The sequence below is a fragment of the Zonotrichia leucophrys genome, chromosome Z (genome assembly GCF_028769735.1).
Source record: "Zonotrichia leucophrys gambelii isolate GWCS_2022_RI chromosome Z, RI_Zleu_2.0, whole genome shotgun sequence".
Classification (NCBI taxonomy): domain Eukaryota; kingdom Metazoa; phylum Chordata; class Aves; order Passeriformes; family Passerellidae; genus Zonotrichia; species Zonotrichia leucophrys.
In genome coordinates this window covers 75,655,487-75,678,160 of record NC_088200.1, presented here as the reverse complement: position 1 = coordinate 75,678,160, position 22,674 = coordinate 75,655,487, and the positions used below count along the sequence as shown (strand labels likewise).

At 47.2% G+C, this 22,674-nt stretch overlaps 1 protein-coding gene across 3 annotated transcripts in view; it reads right to left on the bottom strand.

Moving 5' to 3' along the window:
- PAX5 (paired box 5) overlaps positions 1-22,674 on the bottom strand; it is a 124,135-nt gene that overhangs the window by 14,146 nt on the left and 87,315 nt on the right. For 2 of the 3 annotated variants that reach the window (XM_064735607.1, XM_064735606.1), the window contains exon 8: positions 14,038-14,139. The exons of the other annotated variant lie outside the window; for it this stretch is intronic. In XM_064735607.1, coding sequence (XP_064591677.1) covers positions 14,038-14,139 — 102 coding nt within the window. The remainder of the gene's footprint in view (positions 1-14,037; positions 14,140-22,674) is intronic. 3 annotated transcript variants of the gene reach the window in all.

The following is a 22,674-nucleotide window of genomic DNA, read 5'->3' as shown; positions in this document are numbered from 1 at the left end:
TGAATCTTGGACTTTCTTCTAACTTCAACTTTCATTAGGAAATAGCAGGATCAGAGCTATACATTGCTCTAATCCAAGAATATCAGCTGCATTTAACCTGGGGGAGTAGCAATGCAGGGCATGCCACAGGCCAGCCACCAGTCATCTGCCAGGTGTTCTGGTCCCTCACCTGCTCTTTGGGCAGAAGCCCCACTGGAGGAAGCAAATGGATCACCCTGTTTTCAGGGTGAAAAACAGGGTGATCCATTTTACGCTTGCCTGCTCTAGACCGAGCAGTATACATGCTGCAGAAGTGCCAAAAAATGGGGCAAAATGCCAAATCACACAGCTCACATGGTACCTGGGCTACCATGGGTCGTGGTGGGAGGAACCTTTAATAAAAAGAAATGTTTCCAAAGGGGGCTGAAAAATGTCATTTTGGAAAACCTCTTTAGTGAGTAGATTCAAAAAAAGGGAGATGCTTTTCAACGCACCTGAGGTCCTCTGCGTCAAAATGGGAAGCTGCTCTGATTGAACCTGCACTTACCTGGCATTGTATTGAGCAATCTATTTATTTTCACAGGAAAGAAGTGAAAAAAGAATTGTAATGGAGAAGTGGAAATGCTTTCTATACGATTAATATCCCACGATCAGCCTTTTTTATTCCAATGATGGAAATGAAAAGAATAGATTTCAGCAGATGAACAGCCCTCACAGATGTTTTTCAAGAAAAACTTTTCTTAGAGAGGACAAAACCTTCACTTGTTGATCTTAAATGAAAAAAACCCTGACAAACAGTGAGTCCTTAGAGCAATAAGCCCTTTACCCATGTTCTTTCAACACAACACGACAAAACTACATCAAATATTTCATCCACCTTTAGCCAAGACAGAGTGTCTGGAGCTGTGATGTGCTGCAACCATCAGGCCAACCTTGAGATACTGGCATTCACAGGATCCTAGGCAGTGCCACTACTCTGTATTAATAATTAGACAGCATTCTGCCTGTAGGAATAACTGCCAGAAAATGTGGCAATAATTGTTAATTACAGGGGCCAGTAGTACAAGCCAGACTCTACTTTGGCTGCTGAGCATCTGCAACATCCTCCTTAAACAAATCTGAACAAACAGAGGAATACTTTTGTTTGTAAGAACTATTTTCTCTCCTAAAATCATGAGGAATAACACACTTTTCTTTTTCCCCAAGAAGCTACAATATATACATTTACATCAATAAATATACAAAACTATACGCTTCATGTTCATTTACCTATAGACACTATCACAGCAATCCAGCTGGATGCCCCCTGGAGAAATGCTGGGGGCAAAAGCCAGGGTCTGCTCCCACAGTATTGCATACAGAGCCATTGGCAAGGGGACCAGGCATGCTTTTCAGCAACAAGGGTGCACACACAGAAACACACCCCACATATAAGGACAGACAGACACACACACACACACACTAACAAGACTTGCCAACATGGACACACAGACATGTACATGCTCCTTACACATGCAGGCTTGTAAATCCCTTGGCAAATCTGCTGTAAGTGGATCAATAGATCACTTATAATCATCTCTGGTCCCTCATACACTCACATTCACCAAAAGCACATCCAGCCCATGTCTGTCCCATCTCTCCAAAGTTCCAAGTCGCATCAAGACTGCCAATTAACTTCTAATGAATTTGAATATAATTCTGTGATTACACAGTTTGGTCAGTCTTTCTCCCTTATTTTACCTTTACATTAGCCAACACTGGTCAAAGATGTAATATTTTAACAGTTCAGAGTGGGCTGAACTGGGTCATATTGTAAGAAAACAGTAACATGCAGATTTTTGTAACACTACTGCATTTCCAAGAAGCTGTGAGGCACAGAAATCCCATCAATGACTAATGAGTTGTGGGTTAAGGTGGACGTACCTTGCTGAGAAGTCACTGTAGTATTCTCGACCCGTGCTGCCTGCCATAAAATTTTAATGCTGCTTCTGACATATTTATGAAATACCTCACCTAGTCTTTGCAGGATGACAAAAAGATTTACATCCGCAATTACTGCAAGCACATAGGTTTTGGCTGTGCACTTTAAACTTTTGTACACAAAGGTATTTAACTTTAATACAACAAAGGTAGGTGGTGCCACAGAGCAACCATATTGGAACTGCATTAGGAGAGATTCATTTCTCTATACAGGAGGACAATTGCCCAACTCATCTGAATATAAGATGGCATTACAATTAATTGCAATGAGGGATTTGCCCCTTGCCTCTCAGCTGCCCCTGTAGAGTCATCTCCCCTCTCCACCAGCCACTGGCCTGCAGACTCTTGGGATGCCAGGTGGAGCTAGCATCAGGAAGCTGCCCTGTGGTATCTATCAGTGATAACACGGAGACCAAGATCAGCAAGCCACACTTGGCCATGCGCAGAGCCTGCCAGAAATGGGGCTGAGAACACGCTGCTGTTCTGTCTGCTTGCTGCAGCTGCCCACACCAGCCTGTCTCTCCTTAAGCCTGGTTGGTGGGGCTGCTGCAATCCTCTCAAAGCCCCCGTGCACCCTGCACAGGGTACAGGCGAGTGGCAAAAGAAGAGATGATGTCAGGTCTTCTTTCTGACACCAGAGACGATGCAAATGAATGCCTAAGTGACAGAAGACAGATAATTTCTCACTTAATTTCCACTGCACTGCTTTGCTTCTACACCACATCCACATTACAGTCATCCGTTAAAGGCAGAGAATAAAATCTTGTCAGTCAATCTCAGATGTCTGGGAATGTGGCAGCTCGGTCCTCTGGCACAACGGATGGGACATTTTGCTGGCAAATGCTTTGTAGCCTACACCATTTCCAAATAATGTCTGCAGCTGCTCAGCCTGACTTGAATCCAGCTGAATCAGCCAAAAATGGCACCAAGGAAGAGAAGACACAGGAGGAGAAGGAAGTCTCCTTCCACACTTAGCAAGTTAATTCTTGAGGGCATCATGATTTGTCATGGTGCATGCCCCAGGGACACGTGGCTCCCAACAGCCCTGCTTACCTTACCAGGACCAGGCTCCTCAGTGCTGCCTGGCATTATTTTTCCTGACTTCAGTAAATGTGCAAGAATCAAAGACAAGCTAGCCTGAGCTAGGATGGCTCCTTCACACTGAAGAAGGCTGGTAAGAGAAAAAGATGGGGCCACACCAACACCCTGTGCCCACACCTTTCACAGACAAAGCAAGCAGGCCTTCTCCCACCTGGGCATTGTGTGTCCCACCATGGAGTCTGTGCACACCTGCCCACATGAGTAAGACATCCCATGTCCAGCCAGCAGTTACTTGTGACAAACTGTTGGTGGGTAAAGCACCCAGGACTGACAGGATTTAATGCAACTGCTGCTGAAGGGACATCAAGTCAGTACAAGAGTGCAGCTTTTGGTCTTTTTATGTAGTAATTGAGGAAGTGATATTTAAACTTCCCAGCTTACTCTCTTACTCTCTTACTCACTGCAGAGCCTTATCCCAAACCTACTGAGGTCATAAGAGACAGATGACTTTTTCTCATCTGAAGTGCGCCAGAGCCATATTTGCTGACAGAAACATTGAACACATATTTCTTTCTGGAGACTTCTCACTTCCTCTTGCAGACAGTCTCTCTTCTCCTGGCCCAGAACATGCCTCTCATGAGTAGGAGACACATCCTCAAACTCTCAGCTCCTGCATCCCCTGTCCAGGGGCTCACACCTGCCTCACACAGCTGACCACACAATAGGTTTCCAATACAAACACTGATTCCTACAGATTAATAGCCACTGCTTTTAATTTCAGAGGAACTTCCTGCTGTGGAAAAGGGGCAGTTCTTGGAGCACCTTCCTTCATTTTTACTACAGTATGTCATTTTGATTAGAAGTTCTCACTTGATTTTCTTTCTTTCTGTTACCCCATTTTATTTCCTTTGCACTAATCACATTACATTGAATTGCACTACAATAACTCTGCAATCTATTGTAATGTCCAAGCATTTTCACTTGTTTTGATAAAGTCTCAAGGAATGCAGAAAATCCTGGGAAGAGAATACTTTATTATCATAGCATTTCAATTTGTGCCATAGGCATAAGTTCTGAGAACTGCAGTTTGCCACACAGCAGATGTTCTATGTTCAGACAGTCCTAACTGCAAGCAAACCCTCTCCAGCAACAATCATAAAGAAGTCAAACCTACCATCTCAGAAAATAAGTCCAGCAAGCAGCAAAAATACTGAATTTGTAAACAACAGCCTGCAAGACAATGGCTGCTGAGTCCCCTCAAAACCTCTACAGGGGTCATCCTCCCATGGCAGAGGGGAATGTTCAGGGAGCTGGGGACGCTGGGTTCAGGATCTAGTCTGCAGCATTCCCTTGGCCACAGAAGTGCTGGAAGCAGGAGGCTTCCATCTCATGACAGGATAACTTCCTGACACCGTGAAGCTGGGCAGATACTGAACCCCTGTCACCCTGGCACACTGCTCAGTGCATACAGAAACCCAGGCTGGGGATGGTGTGTGAGAAGCCCCCTCTGAGACAAGAATCTCAGTAAGAGGTGGGCTAGCCAGGGTCTAACGCTCAGGAGGGAGAAAACACATCATCCCAACCCTCACCACATGGAAGCACTGGACAGCTGGGCCATTGAGCTTGGATGTGATGGGAACATAGACTTTGCTCTCCCATCACCGTTACCAGCTGCCATGCTGTGAGGTACGGCAGAAAAAGAGCAGCCATGTCACATTCCTGGCCATGGACACAGTGGGCCATGGAGTGCTTTGCACTCTGCTTACTTTGGGGATCTCGGCATTTGCTCATTGTCAAACACAATTTGTCTGGGAACTGCCTGATTGATTTGATAGCTGGTCTGGCTGATTCACACACCCCACATGTAAGGTCATCTGGTGCCTGAGCCACAGCTGGCAGCCCTGACAGATGCTGGGCACTCTGCAGGGCTCAAAGCTCCCACAACTTGGTGCTCTCAACCCCGACACTTTTGTAGTCTCCAGTTTTTTTAAACTCTGTGTGCTGACATAACACAAAGGAGATACAAGCATGAAAAACAGAATGAAATCATAATCTGTGTTGTGTGATCTCACACGGCTATTTCTCTTCTCTGAGAAACCACACCACGTGCAAGGCAGTTGAGTTCAGTCCTGCAAGTCCCGGTCAGCCCCAGCTGTTCCTTCCTTGCTCACAAGCAAGACCTGTGTGAGGTGGTGCCTGAATCATAGAATCACAGAATAACACAATGGTTTGAGTTGGACGGAACCTAAAGTTCATGTAGTCCCAACAGCTGCCATGAACTACCCCAGGAACTGTACCATTCCACTGTCAGAGATTGCTCCAACCCCTCCAACCTGGCCTTGGACCATGTCCAGGGATGTGACAGCCCACAGCTTCTCTGGGCAACCTGTGCAATGTCTTACCACTCTCATAGCTCTGCTACCCTAATCCAAACTGCAGCTTTCCAAAATCAGAACTACTGTAAGTCTCATGGCTTTCTGATTACACTTTTCTTTTCCTTATCGTGTTTTCACCAAAGGACAGTTGTCTGTAATGAATAAACAAGAGCAAACAGGAGTGGGCCCATGAAATGCAGAGGATGCAGCAGTGTGCCTCAGCCTTGGCATGCCACATGTCCAGAGCTGGGCACCAGGCTGTCTCAGCCAGCACACTGGGGATGCATTACCTGGTCAGCCATTGTGAGCACTATCTTTGAGAGCCAGCAGAACAATGATCTGTTAGTAAACTCTCTGTAAAGCTGTTCCTGCCTTTGCAAAGGAGGATTGCAGTGCCCCTCCACCCTCTACATACAGGGAGAGTGTCCTTAGTGCCCAGAGGGGACCCTGGGAGCTGCCTGGGTAGGGGCGAACCGATCCTGCATAAGGCAAACTCTTAAAATCAGAACCATGTCCCAGGTCCTACACAGCATATTACTGAGCTTTTAACACATCATCTTTAAATTTCCACCTCTAGATATTTTGGGGCAGTTCATTGTAGCAGCCAGCACAAGGGGTCTCAAAATTACTGTATTGTAGAGGACAGAAAAATGTTTAGTAACATTTAGGTTATGTTACTAACATTTAGGTTATGTTACTAACCTCCCCTTAAAAGGAAAGAAACAAATCAGCAACAAAAGACTTCATAAATTCTCACTATTGCTTTGATAACCACGATCTTGCTTAAAGGTGGGCAACACATGGGACCTGTAAGACTGAACAATCATTAACAGAGAGCCATTCCCAGCTGCCACCGGGGTCCCTCTGTGGTACCTTGGGGAGGGAGTGGTGCCATGGCTCCCTTCTGGGATGCAGGACAGAGCCCTGTGCCACCAGCTGCATGCCCCTCTCTCTCTGCCCATCTTCAGGGACCATGGGCAGGCACTGTGCAGCAGCATCCCATCACTGCCCAGCGCACCCTCCTCTGCAGCAGTGCTCCCCGAGCTTCTCAGCCACAGACAACCCAGAAGTCTCGGCTAAGGCTCCAGAAGAAATTACCACAAGCCCTGGTTTCCATCCCTCAATACTAAAAAACCCCAACCTCAACACTCCGATCCAAAGAGCCGCTTAACTTGAACACCGGTATCTGAACAGAGCACTCCCCTATGCCAAGGGAGTGCCATTCAGCTCCTGGAGCCCCAAAGCCTGGCACCGTCCTGCGCTGGGGAGGGGACACTTTTGGCATGGAGGTCTGGCTGGAAGCTGCACCCCAGCCCACAGCCCCCCGTGTCACCACTGCTGGCTGACGAGATAGATGGATTTGACTGAAGGCAGCCAAACTGTCACTCAGGAGGTGCCCCCTCGGCACTCTTCTGGCTGCATCTACTGGAGGATGGGCTTGCCTGAGCCCCTCCTGTCAGGGATTTCAAAGGGAACAAGCAGCTGAGTGGGGATCTGACAGCTCGGCCGAATTAGGGCTATTTGCATGCTAATTTCTACCGTGCTTAACTCACTGGCAGACCTAGAGCGAGAGGCAGCCTCTGCATGTTTGGAACAATGCTTGACTGATCTAGCTGCGTTAACGAGCAAATTATGGTAATTTTGTTATTACAAATGCATAGAAATTTCCAAAGAGTAGAGCAATACAATCTGTTTTCTCTCCTCCTTCTCACTCCTAAATACAGACCTCTTTGTTTATACACACTTCACCTTGCTTACTTATGTTTAGATATGCACAATGTCTTACCTCGACAGGAAGAGGCAGAAACTATGGACAGAGCAGAGGGCCAGCAAAGCAGAGTGGTCTGCCTTTGCCATGTGTGGGACACTGGGGACCACATCCTCAGCTGGAGTAAAGAGCAGAGAGCCTAACTGACCCCAGGTGAGGATTGCTCTGCAAGGGGAAAGCGGATCAGTAGATCCAAAGGCTGTAGGCTTTCCAGCATTTCATCTTCCTGCCCTCTTCAGCATAATTTCTAAGTTAATTCAATGAAATAATATTTGACAACATCATATTGAAAACAATATAGATTTTATCTATATTCTGTGCAAGCACAGTAATTACATTCCTGACAGATGAGAACCAAAACGTTTCTCTAGACCTCCAAAATTCTGGCAGACCCTCATGCAAAATGTACACAAGCAGAGTATAAACATATACCATTTACCTGACTGTTTCATTATTAATTAAGGGAATAATTTATCAGCTGGTATGCGATTTGCCCCAAGATACTTGTGATGGCACATTGCATACTCCATCATAAGTGACGACACTTCTCTGGGATTTCTCTCCCAAAACTACAAAAGGGTGGGGAGACACTTCTGTGAAATAGCCTCAGACTTGGGGAAAAATGTAAAAAGTTGCTTAACCAGAGAAAGCCACATCAGCACTTCTGCCCCTCGGTAGCAGGCCTTCTGACTGTGGCATTGGAGCCTTGGATATTTTTGTGAGCATCTGCAGGGGCTGAAGTTGTCTTAGAGATGCACCAGGGGACATCTGGGTTTGGGTTTGAGCTGCATGAACTCTAAAAAGGTACAGGTGGCTATAACCCAAACACACAAATACTTATCCCAGTCACAACAGCAGCATGGAGCAGGTGGAAACACTGGCACGCTTGGGCATCACTTCTAAGCTCTGAGGAGGTAACTTGCAAACTTTCTGCTTCAGCAAAGAATTGTTAAGGTTTATTCCTCATTTGCTTCAGGTCCATCTAACACAAGGGGCCAGAATCTCCTTTTACTCTCACTGGCCAGAACAATGTCAGTGTTCAAGTAACCAAGCAGTTCCAGCATTATGCTGGACAACAGAAGAGGACCTGGTTCTCTGATGCCCTCTGACATCCCACATACTGCAATTTGGTTCTCTGCCCCTGATTTTAGGCATTTTATCTCTCACCTGCTTCTCATTTCTTTCCTAAATATTGTCATGAGATTACAACATGGTGTTGCCAAACTTTGGCAAAGGTAGAGCCAGATCAAAAATAACTAAAAAACATAGCTTAAAAAACCCTAAAAATAGTTTAAAAATAACTAAAAAAACTATGAATAAAGTCTTCAGTGTGCCAGTGGATCCAAATTCCAGCAGTCTCTACAGATTGGATCCTGACAGTCCCTCTCATCCAAATGTCTGCCTCCTAGCCCTCCAGGACACAAGGCTGGCACTCTGGCCCCCCGCACCCCTTGCTGCAGGCTGGGTGCCAGTGCACTGAGGAAGGAAATTATCCCTTGCAGACTCAGTGTGAGGAACAGCCCAAACAGGAAGAAGTCAACACAGCCTTACTGCTCCTCAGCCTCAATACCTGCCAGCCACAATTAAAAAATGCATTTGAAAGCCACGTGTCCTGTTTGCAACATCATCTCCTTCCCCTTCACACGTTAGAGTAAGCATCTTCTCCTAGATAAAAGATTGCTAATGACAGCATTGCTATTTTTTATGCCTTTCTTTTCAAAGCCCAGTTTTGAATGTCAGTGTTTTCAGGTCCCTTTAGTCGGGTAATTGCACATAGACTTCTTATAAAGGAAATTCATTTGTTCAGGGTCACTGCATGGTTTTTCATTAAAAACAAATTACTGGTGTTCAGAAAGGACATCTGGGTTTCAAGAGTCCCATTAATGACTATATTCTCAGCATCACTATTCTGGAGAGTCTACCCTTTCCTGTCACCCAGTATGCAGAGCCTGCCAGGAGAGGAGGGGAGGGGTGAACAGCAGCCCTGGGGAGAGGAAAAGGGGTGGCAGAGCAGGGGCTTCAACCCTGGAGTTGTGAAGAAGGAATGGAGGAAGGAGACAGAAACTGAGGGGAAACAGGGGTTGCTGTCCCAGCACTTCTAACTGGGACAAGAACCGGAATAAGGATTTAAGCAAGTTATCATGGCTACTTGCATATTACCAGTGTCCAGCTCAGCTGCAGCATCATAAGCATGATGGCAAGGGCACACACACGCTGGTGAACACAGGTGTGGTTTGTCCAAAGCCCCGTCACAGCAATGAAATTGCTGCAAGCCCCTCTGCCCCAGTGCTGTCAGGACTCAAATGGGGCGCAGCTTCTGGGATGGGCTGCTTGGAGCAGGCACACACACTGTAGCTCTTGCACCAGCCCTCGTGTTTCCCCTCTGTACCCTTGCTGATGGCCACCATCTACCCCACACACGGAGGAACACTGACTTTCAGATACATCTTGGGAGTAGACCCACGGACACAATTAGTGATCTGTGAAGAAAGAGAGACCTGAGCCGGTGCTGGAAACAAGTTGGTGCTTAGTGAAGCTACAAAGGTTCAAGCAGCACTGGTCCCTGTCACCATGCCAGCTCCAATCAGCAGGACAGTAGAGCCCATGAAGGAGGACTAACAGCACTGGAGAGAAAGCCCAGCCTTCCAGAGGTGAGGGAGATGTGGCAATTGTATGGTCTCTGTGACCAGCCAACAGCTGCTTCAGAAGCTGTGCTTCATTCAAACACTTCACCCCAGGAAAGGGCTCTGAGGCCCCCACATTGGCCACAGAGTAAACCCCCTGGAAATATTGCATTTCCTAGTGTGCTTCTGCTGAGCTCCCAAAGTGAGATCTGAGGCAGTGAAAGGAGCAGAGGAGGCAGAAACTGCAAGCAGAAGATAGCACCATCTCCATCCAAAGAAGAAAATAGCCCCAGGACCATATCTCTGTAGTGGAGCAAGCACTGCCAGGTGGCACAAGGCTTCATGTTGAAATACATGACTGGGTGGAGAAGATGCAGTTTGCTCCAGCCTGCTCTTCCCCAGAGATTTTCCTCCAGAAAGGAAAAGCTGCTGGGAAAACACTGCTCCATGTTTCCAAAGCAACAGCACCTTAGGGGCACAGTCACAATGTGAACAAATAGTAACCACACTACCAGATTATTTGGGATAATTTCTGCATACAGCATTTTAGTAATCTGTGGGATCCTGTGCCCCAAGATGATGCTGAGGGCATGGATCTTGTAGGAACCAACAGTGGATTAAAGCTTTAAACAGATAATGAAAATAGACAGAGAGCTGCACTAGACAAAATGAACATTTACAAGGAATATAAACTTCCATGCTCAAGGCATCAGCCACCAGAAAATGAGGGTTGAAGAGAAGTGTTCATTCTGTGCAAGGTGCTCCAGGCACTTCTATGTCCCCTTTCCCAGGTGAGATTGGTGGCTGTTCCTGGGATCCTGTGGCTTCCCATGACATACCAGATGACAGAGTCAATGTTGATGCCTGCTCCCAGCATGTCCAGGAACAGCAATAGTCACCAATCTTATGCTGGATCTACCCACCTTCCTCCCATCATTAATAGTCTCCCAGAGGAAAAAGTGAGTCAGGCGTGGGGCATGGAGCACAGGCAAACAGGATGCCAAGCCAGGGGCTGGAAGAAGGTTCCACTGCACTGCTGCAGAGTGAGACCATGGTCACAGGATGGAAGAGGAATGTGCAAAGTGATTTTTCCCAGTCTCTGGGTAGACATTAGGATCTTCCCTACAACAGAAAAGATGTCTATAGGGCTCCCTCCAGCCTCAAAGTGGGATTCATGGTTCAGTCATTTAAGGGTAACAAGAGCAAAAGTGTTTCTTGTGTGTGGACTGCTGGCACCATTCCTTTACAGAGAGGGGCCTGATCTCCATCCCCAAACAGCTTCCTGACTCCATCCCTACTCACAGTATCAGGCAGAAGCATATGAATTTCTGCAGCACATTTCCAGCAGTGCCTCAGTTGAAACACTGAGTCATGGAAAGACCAGTCATTTCAAGATGGAAAGGTCTTCTGGAAGTCTCAATACTATTCTCAGTGCAGGATCAGCAATAAGGCCAGGGCAGAATACTCAGGGCTTCACCCACCATGGCCTTGAAAATCCTCAAGCATGGAGACTGCACAACCTCTCAGCAACCTGTTCCACCACTGGGCTCATCTCCTGGGGGAAAAGTTTGGAGACTTTTGTCATGCCCAGTTGCATCTTGCTTGTTTTGAGTTCTACCAGTTATTTATTTGTGTTAAGGGGGCTCAAACCAGAACTATTTCCATTGTGGGTCCATAAGTTCCAGGTGAGGGGGGATAATTTCTTCTCTCCAGCTCCTGCACAGGACAATGCCGACCATTCTCACAAGCAGTGCAGATAACAGACTGATGCTCAGCTCTCAGTCTGCCTCATCCCTGTAGCCCCTCCAGGAACTAAACAGTCTTCAGCCTGTAGCAAAGTGCTCCTTGTCCCGGTGCAGGATGATATGGTTTGTCCTTGCTGGGTTTCCTGCTCCTCCCCAGCCTGTCTATGGCCTCCACTTCACTGCTCTGCTCTAGAGCCTGCTGATAGCATCATGCAGGTCGGCAGCCTCTGAACCCTTGATAAGATGGGCTCTCTTCTGTTTGTGGATGAAGCTGTGAACCAAGAGAGACCTCCAGCGGTGCCCTGCAGTTCTATGCATGGTACCAGCACCCACCTGGAGTGTGCCATTGGGCACTGCCTCTGTGCTTGACCACCCAGCCTGCTGCTTTCCACCTACATGACCCCACCGTGGCATTTCACTTGCACCCTGTGGCATCAGAGCACTGTGGGTGCTGGCACCTCAGCACAGCTCAGACAGCTCCCCTCCAGTCAATTCCACAGGGTGACAGCCACCAAAAGGCAGGGGAGGCTTGCAGGGCCAGTGGCCTGCAGAGGAAACACATTCATGGGAGCCTCGAACAATGCCAGCTGTCAGTCCCTAAAGCTCCAGACTGAAATCAAACCACGTGTTTGCTTGTTTGGTTCCTTCAGAGAAAAGCATTTGAATAGTTTATTCTCTGCCATAGCAGACAACCCACATAAAAATGGAAATTCACTGCTGATATGCAAGTCCCTTGTTTTGCAGGAGAGAAAGGAGGAAATGTGAAATTTTGAGCATGTGTTTGAACAAGTCATGGAGATGCAGCAGAAACAGACAGGCTCCTATGTACCTCCTAGACTGTGGGAGAGATAAGGAAGGACCTGGGTCTGGCAGGAGGCAAAAGTGCTCCTGCTAGGATGAGCTGTGATGGGGGCTGGAGAAAAGACAAGGACAGAACATGAAGCTGAATCCACACATCTTGCAATTGCAAGGGAGTGTGAAGGTCTCCTGTGTCCCACAGGCAAGCTGCAGACCCAGCAGCTGTGGCACACCCAGCATGGCCAGGCCTGGCTTTACTCACATCAGCAGGGCAATGGCAGCAGCAACAAGCATGCAACAGAACACTGCGTATGTGTTATCATGTATACATTTCTCCCATGTCTCTAACCACTTAACTCACACAATTGCTTAATTACAAGCAGAAATTCATGGCTAATGATTAAAAATCTTATCAAGGAAGCACATTTCTAGCCAAGGCTCCAAAAACTAGAAAAAGGCGGGTCATGAGATGAATTCCTGAGAGCCAGCAGAACAAACACATACCTGTGCTTGGGCATGAGAATTTGGCCATTTTGGAACAAGCAGAGATGTGCCAATGGTAGCAGACTGTCACCTGCCGTACTGTCAGCCCCTCAGGGACTGTGGTGCTCACCCTAGCAAGGCTCTAAAACTGGTCCTGCAAAGGACAGGAGTCAAAGAAGGATTGAGAAGGCATTTTGGATGCTAGTTAGCAAATTCTCACTTAAATGAGACGGAGAACCTACAGGAATTGCAGCTGACCTTCACACTAGCTGGAGCAGAAGGTTGTTATTAAAGGAACCAGTGAGAGGAACAGTGCAGTTATTCAATATAATGGGTCACACAAGCCTATATGTAGTTAAAAATAAAATCTATTACCTGGGAAAATCAGCTCAGATGACTCTACATCACTGAACCTATACTGCACCTCCTCTGGCTGAGCACCATTAAGCCCCACATCCTGCCGCTCTGCCAACCCACCCTAGCAGGTGCTCCCAAAGAGCTGGTAACTGCCCAGAAAGGACAGGAATGCTGCTGCCCCACCATTCCTTGCTGCCAGCGCTCAGAAGTCACCGTCCTACTCTGAACTGAGTGTGGATCTGCAGCCAGCAGTGCTAAAGGATGGCATCAGTGATGTGACACACCTGCAGAACCTGCTCTGCCCACCCCAGGCACCTGCACAGCTGCTGCTTCTGCTGCCACACAGGCAAGCAGGAGCCAGCAGCTGGCTCATGTAGCAGTAGCCGTAGCAGCTGCTGGCATTTCTGACTGCAAGGTTCCAAAATGGGAAGGAAACTACAGAAGGAGAGTGTCCTGGGAACAACCTGGTGTCCCCATCAGTCCGGTTTGCATGGAGGAAGTCTGAGGTCAGGACATGTCCAGCCCCCAATGGCCTCACCAGTGGGGCAGACAGAGGGACAGTGCTGGGAGAAGCCTGGCAAGGTAGAGCAAAGCCTGAGTCAGGTGAGCAGAGCCTGGCACAGCCCAATATGCAGCAATCTCCACAGAAGGGACGCTGGAGCTCCTTCAGCATTCCAGTGCCAACACTTTGCCTTGGCACTCTGCAGGTTATGCAGCCTCCTGTGCTGGGGAGCCTGGCCTCCTTCACTCAGGATCACTCCACACCTACCCTTCGGCACTGCGCCTTCTACCTCAGCACACAACATTTACAGCACACAGCATTTCTCTCCTGAAATACTGTTTGTTTGCCTTTTACATTTTCTTTCTCCCCTACTCTGAAGACTCACCAGGCACCATTCCTGTCAGTGCTGGAGCGGAGTAGCTGCCCTGTCCAGCAGGAGGGACGTGTGGAGGGTATCCTGGGAGGGTTGTACTTGCCAGCTCACGACCTGAGGAATCAAACCAACAAATCACCACGTGAGCATTGCGACAAGCAGACATGGTTTTACATCTCCCCAAACACCCAGAACACAGCCATGCATTTGTCATCTGCTCTGTGAGGACCAGCGTGGGATTTCCAGCCTGGCAGGGAGGGCAGGCACAGTTTTGTTTTCTCTATAAGCTGCCACAAAGCTCCAATGAAGTGCAAGACTGGAAGGTGAAGAGCAGAGTTCTGCAGGGAGAGGAACACACCCGCTTGAACTCCAGCAGCTCACCCCTACTCCCAAATTCCTCTAAAGCTTAGATTTGTAAATTCAAAAGCAATGAAATGGGAAATAACACAGATCTTAATGACATTTTGCCAGAAAACTCCCTAGAAAATCACATGCAAAGGCTGAGACTGAGATCTAAATACAATGCAGGGCATTTTTTATCTCATGTTAAAGAAAAAAAAGGAACAAACACAAGGCATTGAGACATGAAGATGGTTTAAAATATAGTTTAACACAGTGCCAGAGGAAGAGTTTAGATTTACACACAGAGCCTGATGCACTGCTCTTTCCTTAGCCACAGAAATGTGGGTTTTAGTCAAGTACCCACAGTACTTCCATGGAAATAACCCCACAAAAGCAGGAAGTGGGATGTCTTCCATCTCTCTCTGCCCCTGGACCAGGGGTCTGGGCTACCCTCTCTTCCTTCACCCTCTCCCAGACACATCTCCTAGCACCTTTGAGGACATGTGTCTGACTTTTTTCAGGTCTCCAGAGCTTGGAGAGATTGAAACTGAACATTTTTACAAAAGCCAAAACAATTCCTTTTAAAGTGTTTTTGGGGTGGGTTTTTTTAGGGGTTTTTTTTGGTTTTTTTTTTTTTTTTTTTGGTAAAGATTTTGAGCCCTAAATTCATTTTGATCTAAAACTAAAACTTAAAAATCTTCCTTTTTTGGTATCTTTAAAGAAATGAGACTTCATCTGATGAGACAAGAGACAGGTACACAAGTAATTGCAAATTGTGGGTCACAATCTCTGGGTCATGGCCACAAAGACTGCCTCCCCCTACCCTCAGATGAAGGGGTACATGCCAAAACTCTAGCATTGCTGCAGTGATCTCTTAGCACATGCCCCACTTTCCTTCACACTCACTATCTGCAAATCAGGATGCAAGCTGTTCCTCTCAGGCCCTTCCTACAGAATATTTATGGTGCATTCACATCCTAAAAGAATTTAAGGTTCAAAACAATTGATTAATTTGTTCTCCAGTGCTAGGGAGAAGTCCCGTCCCTTATGGACGGGCATAATGAATTCTAATTATTCAAAGCAGGCAGAAAATGGTAATTTTAGATTAAAATGTTCTCCCCTCATCACTGCCCTGCTTCCTTCTCTCCCACACAAAATTAAATGCTTTATGTCACCTCTACAGTCTGGAGAATACAAAAGTATCTGCAGTCTACGTGAAGTCAGTCTCAGAAGCTAAGTTCACTGCCAGAGCTAGCAGGGACTCAGCTAACAGCTGTCTCTAATGCAGACTGACCATTTCACAGGCTGACTACTGCCATCTAGGAGCCCTCCAGAGACCCAGGAGGGACAGCAGGGCTCCTCCCTTCCTTGCTTGTATGGTGTCCCTACAGAAACAACACATCTGCTCCCAAAGGTGCCTTGACCTGCGGGCAAGCTCCCCCTCCCAAACTGCCCCACACCAACAGCACCCCGCTCCTCACTTTCCATAGCTATCCTAAAAACCTCGACGTTTACTTCGGTGCTTTGAAATATTACAAATAATTCACTTTCTCCAAACCACTGCCACACCCAGAATGACCAGGATCACTGTCACGGGTACTGAGCAACACAGCCATCACAAACAACAGTATAACAAGTAGGACCTCTGCTCCTCAGTCAGTACAGAAATATCACCCATGATCTATTCCACAGGCCCATTTCCAAATGCAATGTTCTGTCATGTGTCAGCAAACCTTCCTTGCAGGGTTCCCACAGCCAGGTCTCAGCCAGAGCCTGAGGGGGCTGGCCAAAGGTGGCCTTGGATTGCTGCAAGGGCTGCAATCCAACCTCATCCTGGTGATTCCATCCAATTTGCTTTCACCAGAAACAAAAACTAGAGCCATCCCATTCTCTACGAGATTCCCCAACCCACCCCGTGCTGGCAAGCTTCAACTGCACTAAAACAATTGATTTAAGAGAAAAACACTAATCCACCTAGTACAAAGAGAGATTAAGAAGCAGCCTCTGCTCCACGCTGTTCTGCCATTCTCATACAGGTAAAGCACTCAAGAGGAAATTAATATCTGCATTTTAGCAGTGGGCCACACAGACATAGGAACCTAGGTCACTTCAAGCCATATTTTTTCCTGAATGTCTTTGTCCTGTGCAGAGTTAAAGATGGGGCAGAAGTATCTTTGGGCAGAGCTGCCTGCTTGCCTTGCTGTGCTGGTATTGTGCAGGACAGAGCAGCTCAGCTGCCAGCTCCAGCCTGTAGAGAAGCTCAGCTAGAGCAGAGCCTAGCAGGATTTTCCAAGGTAACCAACAACCTTTTTCTAACAACAATTTAAAGCTCCAAGCACCAAAACACCTTTCTGAGTCTGTCCTACAGTGGCCTCCTCATGGAGGAGCTGGTAGCCCTAGGAGCATTGGTACCTTCAGTGGTATCTGCTGACCTGAAACTGGCACACCTCCATGACAGAAGGAGCACACAGCAGCTCTAGTGCCCATTCAGCCTGGATTCATGTTTACATCTATCATCCTTTTACTATCCATCCATCTCCTTTACTGCAGCACCTCCTCCAGACTGCTTCACCAGGCTCCTTCAGGTCCTGGTGAACATCTCCAAGGCAATGCTGGCCCGACACTCATCTGAACTCCAGAGAGAAAATGTCTTAGGGGGAGCACAAGTGTTGTCATTGTGGAGAGAGGAGCAAACACCTCTGCTGTGGACACGCCTGCACATGTCAAAGGCCCTGCACACAGAAGATAGTCAGCATCAACAGACAAGAATGTCCATCCCTCCATTCACTAGGAGCCGGCAACGCCCACAATGAAAGCAAATTATCATTTTGCAACGAAAGTGTTAATAAGTAATTTTCTTCCATAAAAGAAATTTTGCCACCAGCTACAAGAGAGCTCAGCAGCAACCCCTGCACAGATGAAGCAAGCAGCGTTTGGGCATCAGCAAATGTCCCCGCTGCAGGACAAAGGCGCTGGGGCAGAGAGCAGCCCGCAGCAGCAAAGGGCTCTCCTCCCTCCAAACCACAGGGGAAAAAAGGGAGCAGTTTAGAAGCATTCCTCAATCCATCTACCTTCTCAAAAAAAAAAAAATCAAAAGGCGGCAAAGAGTGTTTCCAAGTGTGTCTTTGTACACTACTTTGTGTAAACGTGAATCCAATTAACTTCAGATTTAACTACTAATGAAATTATCTCATTTTGCTATCAGCTCAGCTCTCATCCATGGCAGTAATTAACCACTGGGGGTTGTCACTCCCAGACACATGACACAAGGACTCCCCCAAGCTCAGGTGCTTCAAACCCGTGCAGAATTCATTACCCTGACAGTGTGAAAACCCTTCACTTTCAATACCACAGGGCACCAATGCATTTTTTTTCCCTTTATCTAACAGATTGTCAGTAACAGTATGAAAGAAATGAGCCCACTGGACATGTAATTAATTACAGCAAAGGATACATCAGAAAATGTATGGGGTTCAGGTGGTGGAAGGGGGCTCACAGAGCCCCTTTGCCACTGTCTCACAACCACCAGCAGGGCTGGTGATTTTCCTTTCCACGACGCACCATGGTCTGCACTGAGGGACGCCAGGCCTTTGCCCCTGCCCCGTGCTCACAGCAGGTGTGTGATTGCCACCAGCTCAGCAGCATGGTCAAGACTGAGGCAGCACTTTGGGTTAATGGGGTAACGCCACCTCCTCAGAGTCAGAGGTTCAACACCAAGAGAAAGTCAGCCCAGCAGTGTCGGGAATCCTCCCATGCTCTTTGCAGGTACCATTACAAGACATCAGACCACGTGAAATGGTCACCCAAGGTGGCACACACCCCTGTCTGAATTACACAAGGTGCCACCCAGCAGAGACCAGCACTGCCCTAGGCTCCACCTCAGGCACCCCTGCCCAAACCAGATCCCCCAGAGACCTGTCCACAGCACAGATCAGAGTCCTCCCTCCCAGATCTGCACAGAGCCTGCTGCCTCACCTGACTCTTTGTGTCTTTCCAGAAAACTATTCTTAAAGATGCAGGTTTGCACTAGGCAAACTGGCAATGCAGAGATGCCACCACACCACCCCACAGAGTTGTCCAATGAGCTGGGCAGGTGCTTCCAAGCACCACCCCATTCAATGTGGGGTTCTACAGCTCCTTGCCTGGCAGCCTCTGTGTGCAAGAATCCTTATGCTGGCTTCGTGCAGGGATGCCACGGAATTGATAAACTACTTCCAGAAGGCTTCCCAGATGGATTAGCTTGGCTTTAGACTGTGCTGTCTTCAAAATGACCTTGCATGGTCTCTAAGAGTCCTCAGGGTGGTGGGAGGAGGAGGGCACTCCCGCTGTGGTCACGTTCCTGGTCCTCCCTCGTCAGGTGCCTTCAAACATTGCACTGGTGCTGCTCTGCTGTAGGACCCCAGAGAGCTGCTGGCCCCGGGTGCCTGCACATGTTGCTCTCTCTCTCAGGTGGGCTTTGGCGGCCGTCCTGCCATAGCAGGCACCTGCTACCCCAGATATGAAGAAGCTGTGGTGCCTTACAGGAATGGAAGTCATTGCTTAACACCAGAAAGAAAACGTAATTGGCAGAGATACTTTGTAGGTACCACTTCATCTCTGGGCAGCAAGCCCAAATTTCTAACCTATTTCAGTGAAACTGGTTACCAACACTGACTTTTATTCTGAAAAATCTGGTTCCCACTTATAAAAGTTCTTTTTCTTGTGCCCAATGAAGAACTTGATCATGCTAACCTGCTTGTTTCAGCTGTTACCACAAAGAAAATGTCTTGGTCAAATGCACAAGGCTGTCATCAGGAAGAGACCTGATGAGTTCCATCAATTGGCTCTTGATCCCTCTGCCACCTGGGGATGTGTGTGTGTCACCAGGGTGTGCCCAGGGCAGCAGCACGGGGCACTGCAGTACCCAAACAAGAGAAAAGCATGTCCTGAAAGAGCTGTCCGGTTTTATCACACAGAAAATACTGCTCCACAGAGCAGCACACTCATTACTGCCTCGGCTCCAAGGCCACTGAGCACATGCCCCAGCATTCAGTCCTGCCCGAAAGTCGCTCAGACTCTGTATCCCATGGATGCCTGCAGTACAGCATTTCATGCCATTCCACTGGGAAAGGAGATGTCACCAGCACAGGACTCCAACACACTGAATTGCTGCTGTTAATGAATAACTCCCCTCCTGTGCTCATCTTGCTCTATTTGTGGACATCAAACCAGTGTGGTGTGCTTACCGTGATGAGTTACCTCTCCTGCACCTAATTAGAGGCAGATAAAACAGTGGTAACATACAGATCACCTGTAATGATTTTGCTGACTCGATTATTCTTCTGACAATTAGCTCTGGCTGCCAAAGCCTCACAGGAATGTCAAAGTCTACTTCCTACAAAGCAGGTAATGTCACAGGTATGACCATGAAATCAATAATGAGGCACAGCTCTTGCAGAGGGCATTCAGGTCAGACGGAACAGCCCTTAAATTAAACATTGATAAGCAGAACACAATTATCCATCATGTTTAAGTGCCTGCGTGAAATTAGCAGCCAGGGAATGGGAGCAGTGGGGGAAAGATTAGTGGGGGAGGTATTGAAATGCACAGTGTCCACTGTGACTGGGGCTGCAAGGGCTCATGACAGTGGCACCGTAATCTGCTATCACAGCCATAAAATTCAGATTAAGCACACTGCACGAAAATAGGGGCTGCACATGTGAGTCTGTTTTTCTCCTCATCTGCAAAGCAGCAGCAGATGTTTACAGGACTCCAAAGCTGCCTTTCATAGCCGGTGTCTCTGTTATTCTTTCCATTGACCCAATTACACTTTTAAAAGAGAGCCAGGGCGGGTAATAGAGAAAGGAAGACCAATGCTTTCTGTCAGAGCAAAAATGCAGTGAGAAAGTACAGATGAATACCCCAGTATGTTTTCTCTGTGATTCCTAAGAAGGAGTCCTGGAGCTACAGAGTGCTTTGCCCTCAGCCCCATCTCCTCTGGACAATCTCTTTTGTGCTGCTGCATAAAACTCCTGTTTCTTCTTCTGTGCAGCAACAGAGCTCTTGCACCCTATAAACAGCTCAATATTCCAGCTTGTCACATACTTTTTACGGTTGCTAGGATGAGAAAGCTTTTTCTGAAGATCTGAGATGCACCATAACCCACCTTAATCTTCAAAGACCACCTGGTTCGCTCATCCCTCCTGTAACACATGCAAGGTTAGAATTCCACAGGTTGACTCCTTCATTCAATGCACACACAATGCATTGGAGAGGGCATCTGCATGGAAAATAGGGAAAAATACCCCAGGCAGACAACATCTTTGCAAGAACCCACTCTCACCCTGATTCTTTTGTGACCAGCAACTAGCCACGCATTAAAATGCACACACATAATTTAGCCTTTCCCTGGCCCATGATAAATGACACCTTCAGGCCTTGCACAGTTTCTCTCTGCTGAGCCCAGGCGAGGCTAGCAGGCCCACCAGTAGTTGGGGCAGGGCAGGGGTCTCAGGTGCTCAGAGCTCTGCGTGTGCAGGGATGTGGGGAAGCGTGGGTATGCATGGGATGCATGGCAGAATGATGGAAAAAATCCCACCACATTACATATACACACCACCACAACTTTATCACCAGCACGGGCATCCTGCAGCAGAGCCCTGCAGAAGGAGGCTCTTTGGGGCAGGGTGAGTCTGCCTGGCACAGCCTGCAAACCCCACATGGGTCCGTGTCCCTGCACAGCTACTGCACGCCTACACGCAGCTGTTCATTTGCCATTTTAATGCCAAGAAGTTAATGGGTGTGTATTGAAAAAGTTCTGAAGATGCTACAACATTTGATTTTCCTTTTTAAAAAGAAGTTAAATCTCAATTTCAAGATTAAAATTACTTTGCTATGTAAAATTTAAGATAGTGAGGACTGATACAAAAGGTGTCACAAATACAGCCAAGAAGTGCACACTGCTCTGGGCTGGTTTTACCTTAGTAAAAAAGTACTTTTAATACTTTCTGTGGTTAAACTTTCTTCAGATCTGGATTTCTTTAAGGAGGTATTTTGTTTGTCTATTTGTTGTGGGTTTGGTTTTGTCGGTTTGTTTTTAATATGAAATAGACCTGAACAAAGTAAAAATCCTGAATATTTTCACAGTTGTTGGATCTGCAAGGCCCTGCCACAGCCAAAAGGATGGACCTTCATGAGCTCAGCAGGGACCCACAGAAAAGGCTACAGAGGCACAAGGACCCAGGAGCCTAAGCTTGAATAAACCCCCACTGGTTCCTGGCCCAGGGGTCTGTCCCTCCACCAGTACGGCAGAGAAGCCCCTTCACAGATATCAAGTTTAAAGAGCAGGGGAAGGCAGCTCATGCTGGCCCTCACAGGATGGGATCTCCTGTTAGTCGAGATCTCAAAGATGAGACTCTGCTTACATAACACTGAAACTGAGGGAGTTCTTCAGCTGGGTTTCAGGTCTGGTCAAAGTTTCACTCTTCCCCTTCTTATTTCCACGGTTCACAATGCAAGGCAGGAAGAGCCAAAATTGCAGGCAGTTAGGATGTGGGAACTGCTGAAGCAGTGTGAGGGAAGCCAAGGGAGCTTCCAGAGGTTCTGGAAGAGAAATGGAGCAGTGAATGTGGACTGGAAGCACAGATACACAAAGGTGTGTGTATAGGACATGGGCTTGTCCTTCTGCTCTGGTCGTTCCACTGGTGCCGGCTATACTGATCTGCAGTTTTCAGGGTTTCAGAAGGGATTCCCTGCACACCAAGTGCTCTTCTTTGAAATTTACATTACTGTGAAAATGACATCAAGTGTTGCCTACAAAGGCAAAAAAACCCTTAAAAAATGTCTACTTATCTGAGAGACCAGTTAGCCTCCTCCTGTCAAACTGACATGTTTGAAGCAGAGAGCAAAGAAATCCCACATAAAAAGAATGGGCTTACCATCATGGCAGGCCTTAGCCTACAAAATGTTATATTTTGGCTGAGTGCCATTCATCATTCAGTGTAATTCACAAGCAGCAATGAAATAAAACTTTTAAATAGAAATAATAAAAACAACTCTAAAGAGTTCAGAATTAAATTAATGCAAAAGAAACCAAATTCAAAAGCCAAAATATAAAATAACAATTCCAAACCAAAATCCCTCTTCCTGCTAAAATGTAGGAAGTGCCAGTTTGGCTGTTTTTCTGCTGTTGAGTAACATGCTTCTGCATTTCGTATTACCTCACATCTTTGGTCTGAACAGCCTTACACACCTCACAACCACTGCCAAATTAAAGAAGGGTTTTTTTCGTTGCCTTATTTCTAAAATGCACTGTAGCCAGCATGCTAC